This window comes from Aedes albopictus, chromosome 2 (assembly GCF_035046485.1).
Source record: "Aedes albopictus strain Foshan chromosome 2, AalbF5, whole genome shotgun sequence".
NCBI lineage: Eukaryota > Metazoa > Arthropoda > Insecta > Diptera > Culicidae > Aedes > Aedes albopictus.
Window position 1 is genome coordinate 166,189,188 of NC_085137.1, and position 14,521 is coordinate 166,203,708.

Consider the following 14,521-nt stretch of genomic DNA (forward strand, 5'->3'; position numbering starts at 1 on the left):
TGTTTGAGCCGCACCTCCTTGGTGAACAGACGCTCGAGACGTACTTCCTCAATCTAGCTGAAGTCAGAAGGACAACAGTTCCCAGGCTGCACTACCAGTTAAGCACACATCTCTAAGGTGGCGGTCTTTATCATCGGTTGACCCGTGGAAGCATGAGGTAGGAACTTGTGAGAACCAGAGCTATGTTGGACGCTCTCCTTTTCGACTCACCGTTTTGCAGCCAGATCTCATCGTTACCCCTTATTGTTATTCCACTTTTTCAGAACTTTCTTAAACTCATCCAGTCCTGGATGTGAATATGCTAATTTCAAATGTAGTAAAAAGTAAACAAAAATCTTTTAATGTTTCAAAACGCTTAACTTATGCATACCACCATCGATGCGAAAGCCAAATTTAGAATCAATAAATATCCCACATTGTATTGTGAGCATTAGGCGAATAAATTATTACCATTCACAGTCGTTCTATGCAATAAACATACTCGTACATATTTATTCTCTTTTTTTCCCTATTGTTCGACGTCTGAATTAGGGATGCCAACTCGTTGAAATTTTGTTTTTTCATACCGACGTCTGAGCATAATAAAGATGCAAAAAATGTAAGTACCTTAGTTTCAGGATATAGTTCATGATCATCGTTTCCAAATATTTTTGTAGTTTCCTATAGGGAACTGTATTCCATCCTTACATTCCTTTATGGCACAAATGTCCCAAATGGAGGATAACGTGCCTCTGGAGCCGGTCTTCTGATATTATTCTATGATCATTTCCACCACCTCCTTTGCCAATAATTATTTAACATGTGTGTATCGTATGGCAAGCACAAAGATAATTCATGTTCATACCCAAAAAAAGTCAGGGAAGTTTCAATTACGAAAAAATTTATGATCGAATGGGAATCGTATTTTATTCGAATGTGTATTTGTATTTTTAAAAACCCGAATTACTCCACCTATGGTGAACAGAACCCTTCTTACACTTATCAAAAATATTGTGGTATTATTCGTATTTAACAAATTTATTTTGTGTGATTGACCAAAAGTTTTAGAAAATATTGTGGATTTGGCATCTAGTGATTTGGTTTCCAAAATAGCATCAGAGCATGGATTAAACTACCAGACACCTCCTAGAATCTTGAATGGAATGTAAAAAAAAAATAGCTTACATATTCTGGAATATTGTATCTTTTGTTAACTGCCAAAAGATCTTGAATCGATTAACAAATGGATGAGAAAATCAGCGAGATACACTTTGTCTAATATCTCCTTTGGCGCTGTCCATAAACTACGTAGACTTTTTTTTCGGTCTCAGACCACCCCTCCCTCCTCGTAGACTTTTTTTCATACAAAATTTTTGAAATTTGTATGGAGCGCAGACTTTGGCCAGACCCCCCCGTCCCTCCTAAGAGTCTACGTAGTTTATGTACAGGCCCTTATCAGTCGAATAAATTAGCTCCGAAGTACTTGGTATTCATGGTTATGGTGTAAAAAGGACAAAAATTATATATCTACTACGTTAATCAGTTTTGGCTGTCCGGTTCTTGCTTTTTTCTCACAATATATACATAAATTCAAAGCTTTTATTTAACATATTGTTAGTTTTTATAAAATTCCTGTGAATTTGTAATTTGTAATTTATAATTTTGTTAAAACAATTACCTGCTAGTATACACTTTGAATGAGGTCAGCATCATTTATTGAAAAATAATTTCCCATAGACTGGTTAAAAACTAATGCAAGATAACAAGTGAATATAGTAATAAAAAAGAATTTATTGAAATACTCTGCGTAAGATATCTCAGTAATCAAATGTCGAATCGAAATAAAATTTCAGAGCCTTTTACAAGGATATTGTAGCTTTCATTTGGTACTTAGAGAACCCAAATCGGTTGACAGACGGCTGAGATATTTATTATGGTACCCTTGGTCAAAAATCTCTCAAAAAGTTAACCTGAATTACTCCCAAGTACTCTTTGAAAGATATCTCGGTAACCAAATGTCCAATCCTAATGAATTTGAATAGGGTTCTACTAGAATGTTGAAGCTTTCATTTGGTGCCAGGATAACCGAAATTGGTTGACAGACGGCCAAGATATTTATTATGATACACTTGGTCAAAAATCCCAAAAGGTTTAGTTGTATAAATCCTAAATACTCTTCGAAAGATATCTCTGTAACCAAATGTCCAATCGAAATAAAATTTCTGGGCGATCTACCAGGATGCTGTAGCTTTTACTTGGTGCCAAGAGAACCTAAATCGATTGACAAACGGCCGAAATATTTATTATGATACACTTGGTCAAAAATCTTAAAAAGTTAGATGTATGACTTATAAGTACTCTTCGAGAGATATCTCGGTAACCAAACGTCCAATAGAAAAAAAATCAATAGCGATCTACTAGGATGTAGTAGCTTCCATTTGCTTCCAAGAGAACTCAAATCGGTTGACAGACGGCTGAGAAACGTGCGAGACTTTTTTTTGTAACGCACATACACACACACACATACAGACATTTGCTCAGTTCGTCGAGCTGAGTTCATTGGTATATGAGCCTCGGCCCTCCGGGCCTCGGATCGAAAGTCGGTTTTTCGAGCGATATTTATACCCTTCTTATGGGTGTAAAAAGGGTAAAAAGAAATATCTGAATCACTTCCCTTAAAAATATGTATCAACATTGATATCGGACCGATATCAAAATCATAAATCTGTGAAACACTGATGCATCGGTCAGTATCTAGCATCCCTGCCCACCAATATGCAACTAGACCACATCGTAACGTACGGTGGAAAGCATTAAGAACCAGAAAAAGGACGAGAAGGCAATGGCAATGTATCGGCCAACGAACGACCAGAATGAAACAATGATTGCATACCACCTTGGTACGTGTGTGCTGTGTACGTTCAGAGTTCAGATCATATCCCCTAGGCTGTCGGTGGACGGGGGAAAGGGTTGGTCCGGAATTAGTTTTTCTGTGAAGTAGCAGCTCCGAAAATAGAAATACCATCTCTTGGTGGCTTTTATGTGAAGCAAGGGATTTAAATGTTTTCGGGAAAGGGTTGTCCGTTTTGGGGGCGGTTGGAATGGCTTTGGTCATGTGGGAGTATTTTGAAAGGAAAATGTTAGGACGATGCAGGCACATGGGAATAACAAAATAGACATCTAGCAGAGAGTAGAATGCTAGATAGAAAACGGTACTAAATGATTAAATTGGATTAATTTGCAATATCCCTGCAGAAGAAATGGATATTCTTGTATTAGTTATAACCCTTTCAGTGTTGCTCTAGCCTTTTCACCTGAAAACTCCGCTGTGCAGTCAAATGAATTAAGAATTAGACCTGACCAAAACGAAAATACGGAGGATTAAAAAAATAACTTAATCAACTTAAGTGAGCTTTATGCAATTTGTAATCCTAGATGACGTTAGTTACTTCTTATCCATTTGCCATGCCTTCCATGACGATGACAAGATCCAGTTTCCTCATTGTGTAGTAAACCAACAGAGTCAAAAGGACTAGGGAATACTTCCGATTTACCGATTCATAATCTCCGAGTTGGGTCAACACAATATGATGTACAGGCGTACCTCGATAGTACGTACCCTCGATAGTACGTACATTTTGCCTCGATAGTATGTACACCAAAATTTAGTTAATTATCAATTTACAGAAATGAGTTCGAATCATTAGTAGATAAAATTTCTAAATTTCTCGGCGAATCAAAGTTACTTATCCAAACTATTGATTACAGTTCACTTACTTGTTATTTTTTTTTTTTTCAACAAGGCCGTTACAAATATTTATTTCACTTTTTGTCCCACCACTCTAATAGATTATCTTGGACCAAAGAACTCTAGAATTTGTCACCAGTTTGATAGTTTTCGCATTATTTCTAGGCTGTTTATCCTACAAAAACTCGGTAAAATGTTTCGACAATATCCGGAAGCATTCATGAACTCTCTGGGAACCACCTGGCCACGTTACAGGTTCCACGCCCCCAGGGAAGTGGCCAATTACCGACCTGAGCCAAACCCTAGCGTGCGACCTATCAAACTTCATGAATTTTCAGTGCCAGCTCGTTGGTGATCATTACAAAGACGACCTTTCTTTGTGGAACCACTTGGCCATGTTCCGAACTAGAGGCCATCCCCCCAGGGAAGTGGCTACTAACCGACCTCAGCCAAACTTCATGAATTTTCTGTGCTAGCTGGTTGGTGATCGTTACAAGGATGACTTTTCTTTTCGGAACCACTTGGCCATATTCCGGACTAGGGGACATGCCTCCAGGGAAGTGGCCACTCACTCACATGAAACAAACCCTAGTATGCGACCTAACAAACTTCTAGAATTTTCAGCTCCAGCTTGTCGGTGACTATTACAAGTACAACTTTTCTTTGTGAAACCACTTGGCCATGTTCCTGAAGTTCCCTTAGAAATTCTTTTGGATGTTCCTTCAGAAATTCCACTGGGATTTGTTCCCGAAATCCTTTGAAATTTCTTTCAAAACTTTCACTGGAAGCTTCTTCAGTAATTCCTTTGGATGCTGCTCCTGGAATTTCTCCGGAAGTTCTTTTAGTAATTCTTCTGGAAGTTCCTTCAAGAATTACTGATGAACTTCCAGAGGAATTCCTGAAGTGATTTCCAGTGAAATTCCTTAAGGAACTTCCAGAGAAATCTTGAGGAATTCCTAAAGAAATTTCATGATCAAATCCTGAAGGGGTTTTCGCTAAAATACAAGAAAGAACATCCGCAGAAACTTCCTGAAGAATTCCTGAAAGAACTTTCAAAGAAAAGAACATAAAATCTAGGAGAATTTCCGAAGAAACTCCCTGAAGAGTTCATGAAGGAATTCTCAGACGAATTCCCGAAGATAAATAACTCCAGAGGAGTTCCCGAAGGAAATTCAAGAGAAAATTCAAGAAGAATTCACGAAGAAATACTCAGATAATTTCCCGAGGATAACTCAAGAGGAATTCTCGTAGGAAATTCCATAGGAGTTCCCGAAGGAAATTCCATAGGAGTTCCCGAAGGATATTCCAGAGGAATTCCTGTAGGAAATTTCAGAGGAATTCCTGTAGGAAATTCCAGAGGGGTTCCCGTAGGAAATTCCAGAGGAATTCCCGTAGCAAATTCCAGAGGAGTTCCCGTAGGAAATTCCTGAGGAATTCTCGTAGGAAATTCCAGAGGAATTCCCGTAAGAAATTCCAGAGGAATTCCCGAAGGAAATTCCAGAGGAATTCCCGTAGGAAATTCCAGAGGAATTCCCGTAGGAAATTCCAGAGGAATTCCCGTAGGAAATTCCAGAGGAATTCCCGTAGGAAATTCCAGAGGAATTCCCGTAGGAAATTCCAGAGGAATTCCCGTAGGAAATTCCAGAGGAATTTCCGTAGGAAATTCCAGAGGAATTCCCGTAGGAAATTCCAGAGGAATTCCCGTAGGAAATTCCAGAGGAATTCCCGTAGGAAATTCCAGAGGAATTCCCGTAGGAAATTCCAGAGGAATTCCCGCAGGAAATTCCAGAGGAATTCCCGTAGCAAATTCCAGAGGAATTCCCGAAGGAAATTCCAGAGAAATTCCCGAAGGAAATTCCAGAGAAATTCCCAAAGGAAATTCCAGAGGAATTCTCGAAGGAAATTCAAGAGAAATTCCCGAAGGAAATTCCAGAGGAAATTCCGGGGAATAACCGAAGGAATTTCCTACGGGAATTCCTCTGGAATTTCTTTCGGGAATTGGATTTTTATACCAAAACTGTTGTTTCACCATGCTGGCAACCGCCGATTTTCAAATTTTTTGCGTCAATCGAAAGCGGGGACATTTTTACAAAACACATCAAAAATTTAGAGATGTATCTTTTTCCAATCAAAAGTTATCTGCACTTTTGTAAATCCTGACGCTTTAGTGCCAGGTGCCGGTTGTTTACATAAATGCAGCGTTATTTCACAATGTTTACGAACATTTGTTTGAAATCCGAATCCACTAATGAAAAATTGAAAGTTTCAGCTTTTCAAAACACCAAAAAACTTTAAAAAGCAATAATGTCCGCATCATTGAGAAACAATTAAAAACGGGAACGAACCTCCAATTTTCCCTAATTTGGCTGCAGGTGCCGTTGTGTATACATGCAGGAGTATTCTCTGATGCTGTTGGGTGTCGTTGCCGGTGCGCATGGAAATGGATGAAGAAACGTGTCATGATTAACAAAAATGCAGATAACTTTTGATAAGAAAAAGATACATCTCTAAATTTTTGATATGTTGTGTAAAAATGTCCCGCTTTCGATTGACGCAAAAATTTTGAAAATCGGTCGTTGCCAACATGGTGAAAAACAGTTTTGGTATATAAATGCAAGATGGCAGCAAAATAATATGGCCGACCCATGTTTTTATAACTGTAAATAGTAGCTCTATCTTTCCTCTTTTCAACAACATTTTGTTATGAGGTGGTTTTTGGAGAAACTTTTGAGTTATAACGGTTTAAATGAGCCAACAATTGATCGAAATTGAGGGGTCCGCAAAAATGGTTGTGGCTCTAACTAACGGGGGGTCCATCAAATTGATTAACCAAATGCATTTTTCTTACTTTTTTGAGGAGGACTTTTAGAAAATCACCACCTTGAACATTTTTAAAGACATTGTGTAAATAGTGGGACAGTCTCAGCGAGAGTTACCCAATGAAATTTTTCCAGAAGTTTATTTAGGTTTCCTCTGGGGCTTACCTATGAGTTGTTTTTCTGAGAGGTTCTGCCTGGGGTTCCCTCAAAAGTTCTTGTCAGGATTGTTCCAGGAAGTTCCCCGAGATTCTTCCAGAGATTTCTGGATTTCTGTAGAAATTAATTTCGAGATTCCTTCAGCATTATACCTTCTAGGATTACCTTAGTAATTTTCCTGAAACTCTTCCAGGTATTCCTTCCGTGGTTTCTCCACAAACTAATTCTAGATTTCTTTTAGGATGGAGCTATAACTAAGTTGCTTTTTGCTGTGCTTATTCAAGAAAATCCTACAGAAACTACATGAGGAATTCCAAAAACAAAATACTCAAAAAAATTCATAATAAAACTCCAGGAGGATTTTCATTACAAACATCAGAAAGAATTCCAGAAGGGTCTGCAGGAACTCCTTACGGAGCTCTAGGTAGAAACCAAAAAAAGAGTTCCTAGATGATTCCTGGAAAAAGTTCTCGAAGAAATCCCGGAATCAGTTTTTGAACGAATTCCTAGAAGAAGCTCCAAGAGGAATCTCGGAAGAAGTTCCTGAAAAGTAATTCCTGACAGTCACCAAGAAGAAATTTCCGAAAGAATTCTGGAAAAATCCCAGAAGGATTACCTGGTGAAATTATTGTAGGAATCCCAGAAGGAATACTTGAATCAGAAGTAGCTCCCGGAAAAAAACCGGAAGAAGTTCCTGGAAGGATCTCGGAGAATAGAGGAATACTGAAAGAAGTTCTTGTCAGGGATCTTGTAGGATTTCTGAAGGGGTTTCAGAAGAAATTCCTGAAGAATTTCCAGAAGATACTCCGGGAAGAATCTCGTATGAAATTCCAGGAACAAATCCTTACGGATTGTTGCAAGGAATTTTGGAGTAATCTCGGTAAGAATTTCTGATACAATTTCCAGGAATACCATCTGGAAGCCCAAAAAAAAATAAATCCAGATATCCTAAAAGAAACTATTCGAGAATCTCGGATGATGTTCCTGGAGGATTCCGGGGACTTCTTGAGAAATTCTGGAAGAAATCTCTTGAGGTCCGCACGTAAACAAACAGGTCACAAAACATAAAAACTTAGAAAAAAAATCTTTAGCAACCGCGGCTTGTATTGTCCTATAGGCTGTACCAATTCAACTGTTTCTGAGTAAACCCGAATTGTGGGATTCAGGGAAAGACATTTCGCTTTCTCGCTTGATTCAGGGATTTCTTCAAGTTTATTTCAGTTCCGAAATTCCTCTAGGTGTTGGTTCTGAGATTTCTCCAGGAATTCTTTCTGGGATTCCTTACGGATTACAGGAGTTTCTTCTGCGATTTCTAATGAGATTCCAGGGTCTCTTTCAGAGATTTCTCCAGAAATTACTTCCGAAACTTCACCAAGAATTTATTCTGTAATACTTTCGGGACTTCCAGGATTTCTTCAAGAATTTCTTCCTGAATAACTCCAGGAATTTCGTTTCGGGATTTCTCCATGAATTCATTCCAAGATTTCTCCAGAAATTCATTACGAGATTCCTACAGGAATTCTTTTTAAGACTCATCAAATATATTTTCCTTGAATTCCTCCTTGAATTCCGGGATTCCTCCAAGAGCTCCGGGATACCTCTAGGAATCCTTTCTCGTAAAAAGTTTAAACTCTTGGAGCTGTCCTAGAAGGAGTAATGTTCAGAAGATTTTGAAAATATCACGGCAATTGCAGGAGAAAATACTTCTAGAATGTTTCTTTAACAAGATATAACAAATCTAGATCGATTTAATTATATCTAGACCAGTTTGAATAGTTCTAAAAGATATTTCAAATAAAATCAATATAAGTTCCCAGAGACGAGATGCCTCTACGAAGCACCCCCAGAGTACAAGATGATTTTTCTAATAAAGATAGGATCCTAAACAAGCAACATTACGTAATTAATAAACGGACCCTTAGGCCACATGTAATTTTTTGGCAATCCTGGCGTTCTAGAAATAACATTCTTTGATTTAAAAATGAAATTTGAAATAAAAATTTGTGATTCGATAGTACGTACACTAAACGAAGCGGTGGTGTACGTTCTATCGAGGTATGCCTGTATTTCAAACCACGCGTCCCTGTGTTTCATAAATTGATTTTAATAGAAATCTTCTTCTTTCTCACCCTCACAGGCTCCTCCATATCGATCCTGGAGTCGGCCGTGAAGCCGTTCCCCTCGGTGACGACCGGTAGTCCGCCGTCCCGGTGCAGCGAAGTTTCGGCCATCTGGGCCCCCTGCATCTGCACCCTAGAGATGTGCATCGGGTGGTATCCCTGCGGCCTGAAGTACTGCAAGGGCAAACCGGACAGCAATCCACTACTGAACGGCGGTGGCTCGAGCTACCGCTGTGGCATCAAAACTTGCCGCAAGTGCCATCAATACTCGTACTACGTGCGGGAAAAGCAGCAGTGCCTGTGGGACGAATGACCGCTAGAGGGCCATCGCGGGACGGACGACCACGACCACAATCGACGACGAACAACGACGACAGCGAGCGAAGCAACAACGGCTAGCAACGACAGCACCAACACCGAAAAACACAAATCACTGGCAGCGACAACAGGGACAAATTCAAGTAGCACTAGTAGAAGCATTAGTATTAGGAACAACAACAGCATCACCAACGGCTGCTGTAGAGTTAGGGACTGTAACGGCGGCGGTAGAAGAAACGATAATAACAATAAGAATAGAACCAGAACTAGCGGTAGGCAGACGAAGACGACGGCGACGACTAGAGTCGCAACCGAAACAATCAGTGAATTTAATTTTTTACTCCGAGATTATATGCCAGGAGCGGCTGCGGCAGTGATGGTGGTGCTGCCCGAGGGACAAAAGCTGACCACAGTGCGGTAGCAGAAGCACCAGCACCCAACAGCATCAGCAGCAGCCAGCAAAACCTGATCCTGTGACACTTCTATCCGATGCGATGTAGAGATGTGTTTCGAGTTTAATGAAATTATTTTATAGCACAAATAGGTTTAATGGCTTTTCAGCCTTGTGTGGCTTTCTCATTCTATCCGAATGCCATGGAGTGGTGGTTCGGTGCAGGAACCGTGTTCGCTTCAGCCTGAATGTGTTCCAGAAACTTTTCAGATTCGCTAGTATTTTTTGTCGTATTGAAGAGAATTCTCCACATTATGTATGGTTCAAGCATATACGTCTCGAGGGGTTGTATTTTGTTCTACATTTTATGGTAAGTATCAAAGAGCAAGAATCTTGATAAAAGTTCATTTCATTTTACATGATTAGAGATTCTAGAGATAATTAGAGAAGCATTTTAGTTGTTTTTGCTGTAAGTATTTATTTGCATGATTTTTCACTAGCTCACACAGATACACTGATGAATCACTAGAGTAATTCCTGAAAAAACTCTGAACGAATTTCTAAAGCAATCTACGGTGGAATTCTTGCAAAAAACTTCACAAGAAACTTCTGAAATTATTCGAAGAAGAAACTCTGGAGCAGCTTCTGGAGACACACTTAGAGGAATCCCGCTGTAGGAAGCTTTCGAGAACCTTTCAGAGAAATTAATGGAGCCTGCTCTGTAGAAATCATCGTGTTAAATCTCTGGAGCAAACCGTGAAAGATTCCCCAGAGGTAATTTTGGACTAATATTTTGAAAAAAAAAATCAGGAGTCTCACATAGAACTCGTGGAATAATCTATGACGTATTTTTTGTACATAATTCCAAAAGGAATCTATGGTGGAATCTGGATGAGCTGCTGAAATATTTTTAGCAGCAACATCAGATCAAGTCTCTGGAACAATTGCTGCATGAATCTCTGATGCAACTCATAGAGAAACCTCTGGAAGAACTCCACAGAGATTTTTCGAAGAGAACTATGGAGGAGCTCTCTGAAGGGATACCGAAATGACTCCTGGAAGAATCTTTGGACTTATTTCTGAGGCACTTGCCACAGAAACCTCGTATGGAGTTATTTCAGAAGACATGCAGGGGAATATTTGAGAGTCCCTAAATGAACTAGAGTAACTTCTGGAGGCATTCCTGGAACTTAAAGCATTTGAAAAGGAACTCAGAAAAAAAAATCCAAGCGGAACCTAGAGAAGAATGCCTTAAGGTTTTTCGGGAAGAATTTCTGAATGGATATGTTTGAGAATATAATATAATATATTATGGAGTAGGGGAATTGTGGGTAAAATGAACATGGCGGTGTTTTACAGCATTTAGACTATTTTTGCATATTTTAACGATTGGGTTCTATGCAACAACATAAATCATTGTACTTCTGCTGATGTTGGACTCAAAAATTAACTAAACCACTTTAAAATGTGGTAAATAGCGAAAAAACAAGAATATGGTCTGATGTAAAACTGAGCTAATTGTAATCAAGGTCAATTCGTCCATTATTCGCAAATTTCTATATGTGTGATACCATATTCTAATAATTTACTCCTAAAACAAAATAATTAGTGAAGAAAAAAAATGGTACTGTTTTCAATAAAATTTTAGAAGTAACTTTAAAACAATCAGAGCTTGGGGGTAAAATGAACAGTTGGTTCAAATGAGAGTTATTCAGTTGATATCTGACACTGAGGAAGATTACAACTGGTAGTCGAAATACGCGTATCTGCCAAAGGATAAGCCATTAGGGTGGAACTAAAAGGTACGAAACTGATTACACTCATTCGAAGAGGGTATTCTGCTTAGAGGGTTCGAATAGCGGTACAACATCAGTTGGTTCAAACTTTATATATTTTTTACAAGATTCTGTTCAAACTCGGTATATTGGAATCTCTAACGTATATCGTTATATAAATAGAGTAGAAAGTTAAGAAAACATATCTTACTTAAAAAAAATAAAATTGTTATTAGAAAATCTGCCTGTGTTAGTGCCTTTTTTTTAATAATTATTTCAGTACATTGCAAACTTTATAAAAGAAGTTTCAAAATCGTAGCACATACAATTTACATCAAATTTACTAACATGCAGTTGAAAATATCGAAATCACAAGGTTAAATTAACTTTTAAATATGTGTTCATTTTACCCCCATCGATTGTTCATGTTATCCTCACTGTTTTGCGCTACTGGGTTTTCTAGAATTTTTTACAATCGAAAAAATATAATGAAAACTGTAGTATTGAGCTTTTTTTTTCTTATTGAATGTATAGAACATAATCCCATCTACGATATTACATGGTAAAAAAGAAAGATTTTAACATATTTCCATTGAAAACGACGCCAAACGCTTAGGGTTTTCATTTTACCCCCATTTCCCCTAGTTCCTGGAAGATTTTTTAAGCAATTCTTGGCGAAATTGTTCGAAAATTTTTGGCGGTATTGTTGGATATACGAATTAGTTCGAAGACAAATTTCTGGTGGAATTATAGAAAACCTATCTGAAGGAACTCTTCCAGGAATTCCTCGCAGAATCTTTGGATAAACTACTGGAGAACTTCGCGATTGAATCTCTTCTAGTGCAATTTCAAGAGAAATTTTTGGGGATTTTTTTAGAATAAACCTTGAAGGAATTCCTGGAAGGTGACACAATTCCGAATAGGTAAAATCACTGGAAGATTTTTGGGAGAGTTTTCAGAGAGAATCACTGGAAGATACTTTGGAGGAGTATCTGAATGAGACCCTGAAGAACGTATGGAATAGTTTATGTAGCAATTTTTAACATTTTTTTTAAATTTTAACAATTTTAATTTTTGAATCTTGTCGATCCAAGAAGAACTCTAGAAGGATGATCCACTTGCTTGGGTTCAACAGAAATACTTGGATTTTTGGAAGAATTTTCAGAAGAATCTTTAATAGAATTTCTGCAGCGATTATTGAAAGAACCTCTAAGGGACATCTCGAAATCTCAATCTTGTTCTCGGAATCTTAATCTTCCACAAAAATCCCTATAATATCAGTTGTTTCCTGTCCAATCACATGGCCAATATACGGAATATATTGTGAGTTAACTATTACACGTAGTAATGGCCGCTTCTCGCTGCAGCTCATGTGTATTGCTGTATCTTGTTTGTATTCGTTCGTGAACCATGCAACTCAACGAGAGAACAAAGACGCGCCTGGTAGGGTAAGGTGGGGTGAAATGCCCTTTTTCAAACTTTCATCGCTTTCAATAATTAACACTATTTGCTTGATACATCAGTGGAAAAATTCGCGCTTCTATTGAATTTTTATCGATGTTTAGCATTTTTAAAAGTTGGTTAGTAAAACTGGAGTGGTGCAAAAAGGCCTTCTGCCATGTGAACATTCCACTTGACATGGGCAGCATAAGCAATAACAAGGAAGGTGGACCCATAGGTTGATACCGAGCAGCGATGCCAGATGATTTTCTGTATCACTCGTTCAAAAATCTGTATCCCATATAAAATTTGGGAGAAAAATCTGTATCCCATACAATTGGAAAATCTGTATTTCATATAAACGCAATCTGTACCGATGCTCAAAAATCTGTATAATACAGATAAATCTGTATATATGGCATCCATGATACCGAGGGTAGATAGTTGGATTAATAGGCGCCATGGGGAAGTTACATTCCACCTGGCACAGGTCCTTTCAGGTCATGGATGCTTCCGACAGTATCTACACCGTTTCGGGCATGCGGATGCTCCCGAATGCCCAGTGTGTAATGGTTTAGAGGAAACGGAGGAACAGGTTTTGTTCGTGTGCCCGCGATTTCGCACAATGCGTGACCGCATGCTTGCCACAGGCCGGAGGGCACAACACCGGACAATTTGATCAAGAGGATGTGAAGAGATGAGTTTGGCTGGAATGCCGTTTTAACGGTGGTCCAGGGGTTCGGAGTCGGTTTCGTAGGTCATACCGATGCCCTGCGCGAGATCGACCTTTACAGCGATTAAGTGGCCGCGGAGAGGAAGTTCCGGTAGCGGTGCTGTCGTGGCGTCGTTCTACTGGGTTGGATCCGAGCCCGCGGTTGGAAAGGGGTGACCCTGCTGTCAGCAACCTTCTGGTGCAGCTGATGGGGCCTGGAGGGTAGTGATACCCTTGCCTTCAGCAGGTCAGATCGGGTTGCACGTGGGCATCAGTTCTTGATGTCTGCCAAGAAGTTGGGCGCGAGCGGGGTTGACCCAGCCCGCCTTTCGAGGACAAAGGGAGTGGTTAGGACCACTCGGAAAACTGACTAAGCGCCAGCATGCTACCGTGATGGACTCTCCAAAGCGAGTCATCGATGTTCGTTGCTGCAGGCTACGTAGCTAACCTTGAGGGTGCGATATGCACTAGCCCCTCTCTGAAGTAATACCTTCTTGGTGGTTCCGGAGAGACGAAGGATTTGACGACCATAGGAATGTGTTTTAGTGGGCCAAGGAGAGAGTAGTCCTGGCTTTTACTATTGTTGTAGAAGACGGAATAACCTCACACAACCCAGCTTTCCTGTTAGGGTGTCTGTTGAACAGATTTTTCCCCCTATGGTTTAGAAAGAAAAAAAAAGCAATAACAACCACGCGCCTCCACGTATTTCTCAACCTTATTGGAAACTCATGGCTGATAAAAAATCACCAGGAAAACCTTGTTACAAGCACGGAAAACCGAAAACTGTCAATTTTCATTAAGATATCTGTTGGGGAGGAAAGTCAACTTCGACGAATACACCAATTATTTACAGCAGCATTCATGTTTGCAGCTTCAATGCTGAAATTCACTCTTTTTTATTAAACATATCTTAAATTCTAATAAATATATACATACATTTTGGTGTTAAATTAACGCCTTTTAGATGCGACTTCCTATACCAACTGTATTAGATTTCACTACTATCTTGATCTATTATCAGCCCGTGTTGCCAGTTTCACAGCTCGTTTTTACCACAACAATA

The 14,521-nt window shown here is 39.2% G+C and overlaps 1 protein-coding gene across 1 annotated transcript in view; it reads left to right on the forward strand.

The window, feature by feature from the left end:
• LOC109398712 (out at first protein) overlaps positions 1 to 9,681 on the forward strand; it is a 354,874-nt gene extending 345,193 nt beyond the window's left edge. The window contains exon 5 of the mRNA XM_029867322.2: positions 8,840 to 9,681. Coding sequence (XP_029723182.1) covers positions 8,840 to 9,135 — 296 coding nt within the window. The 3' untranslated portion in view covers positions 9,136 to 9,681. The remainder of the gene's footprint in view (positions 1 to 8,839) is intronic.
• Positions 9,682 to 14,521: the final 4,840 nt, after the last annotated feature.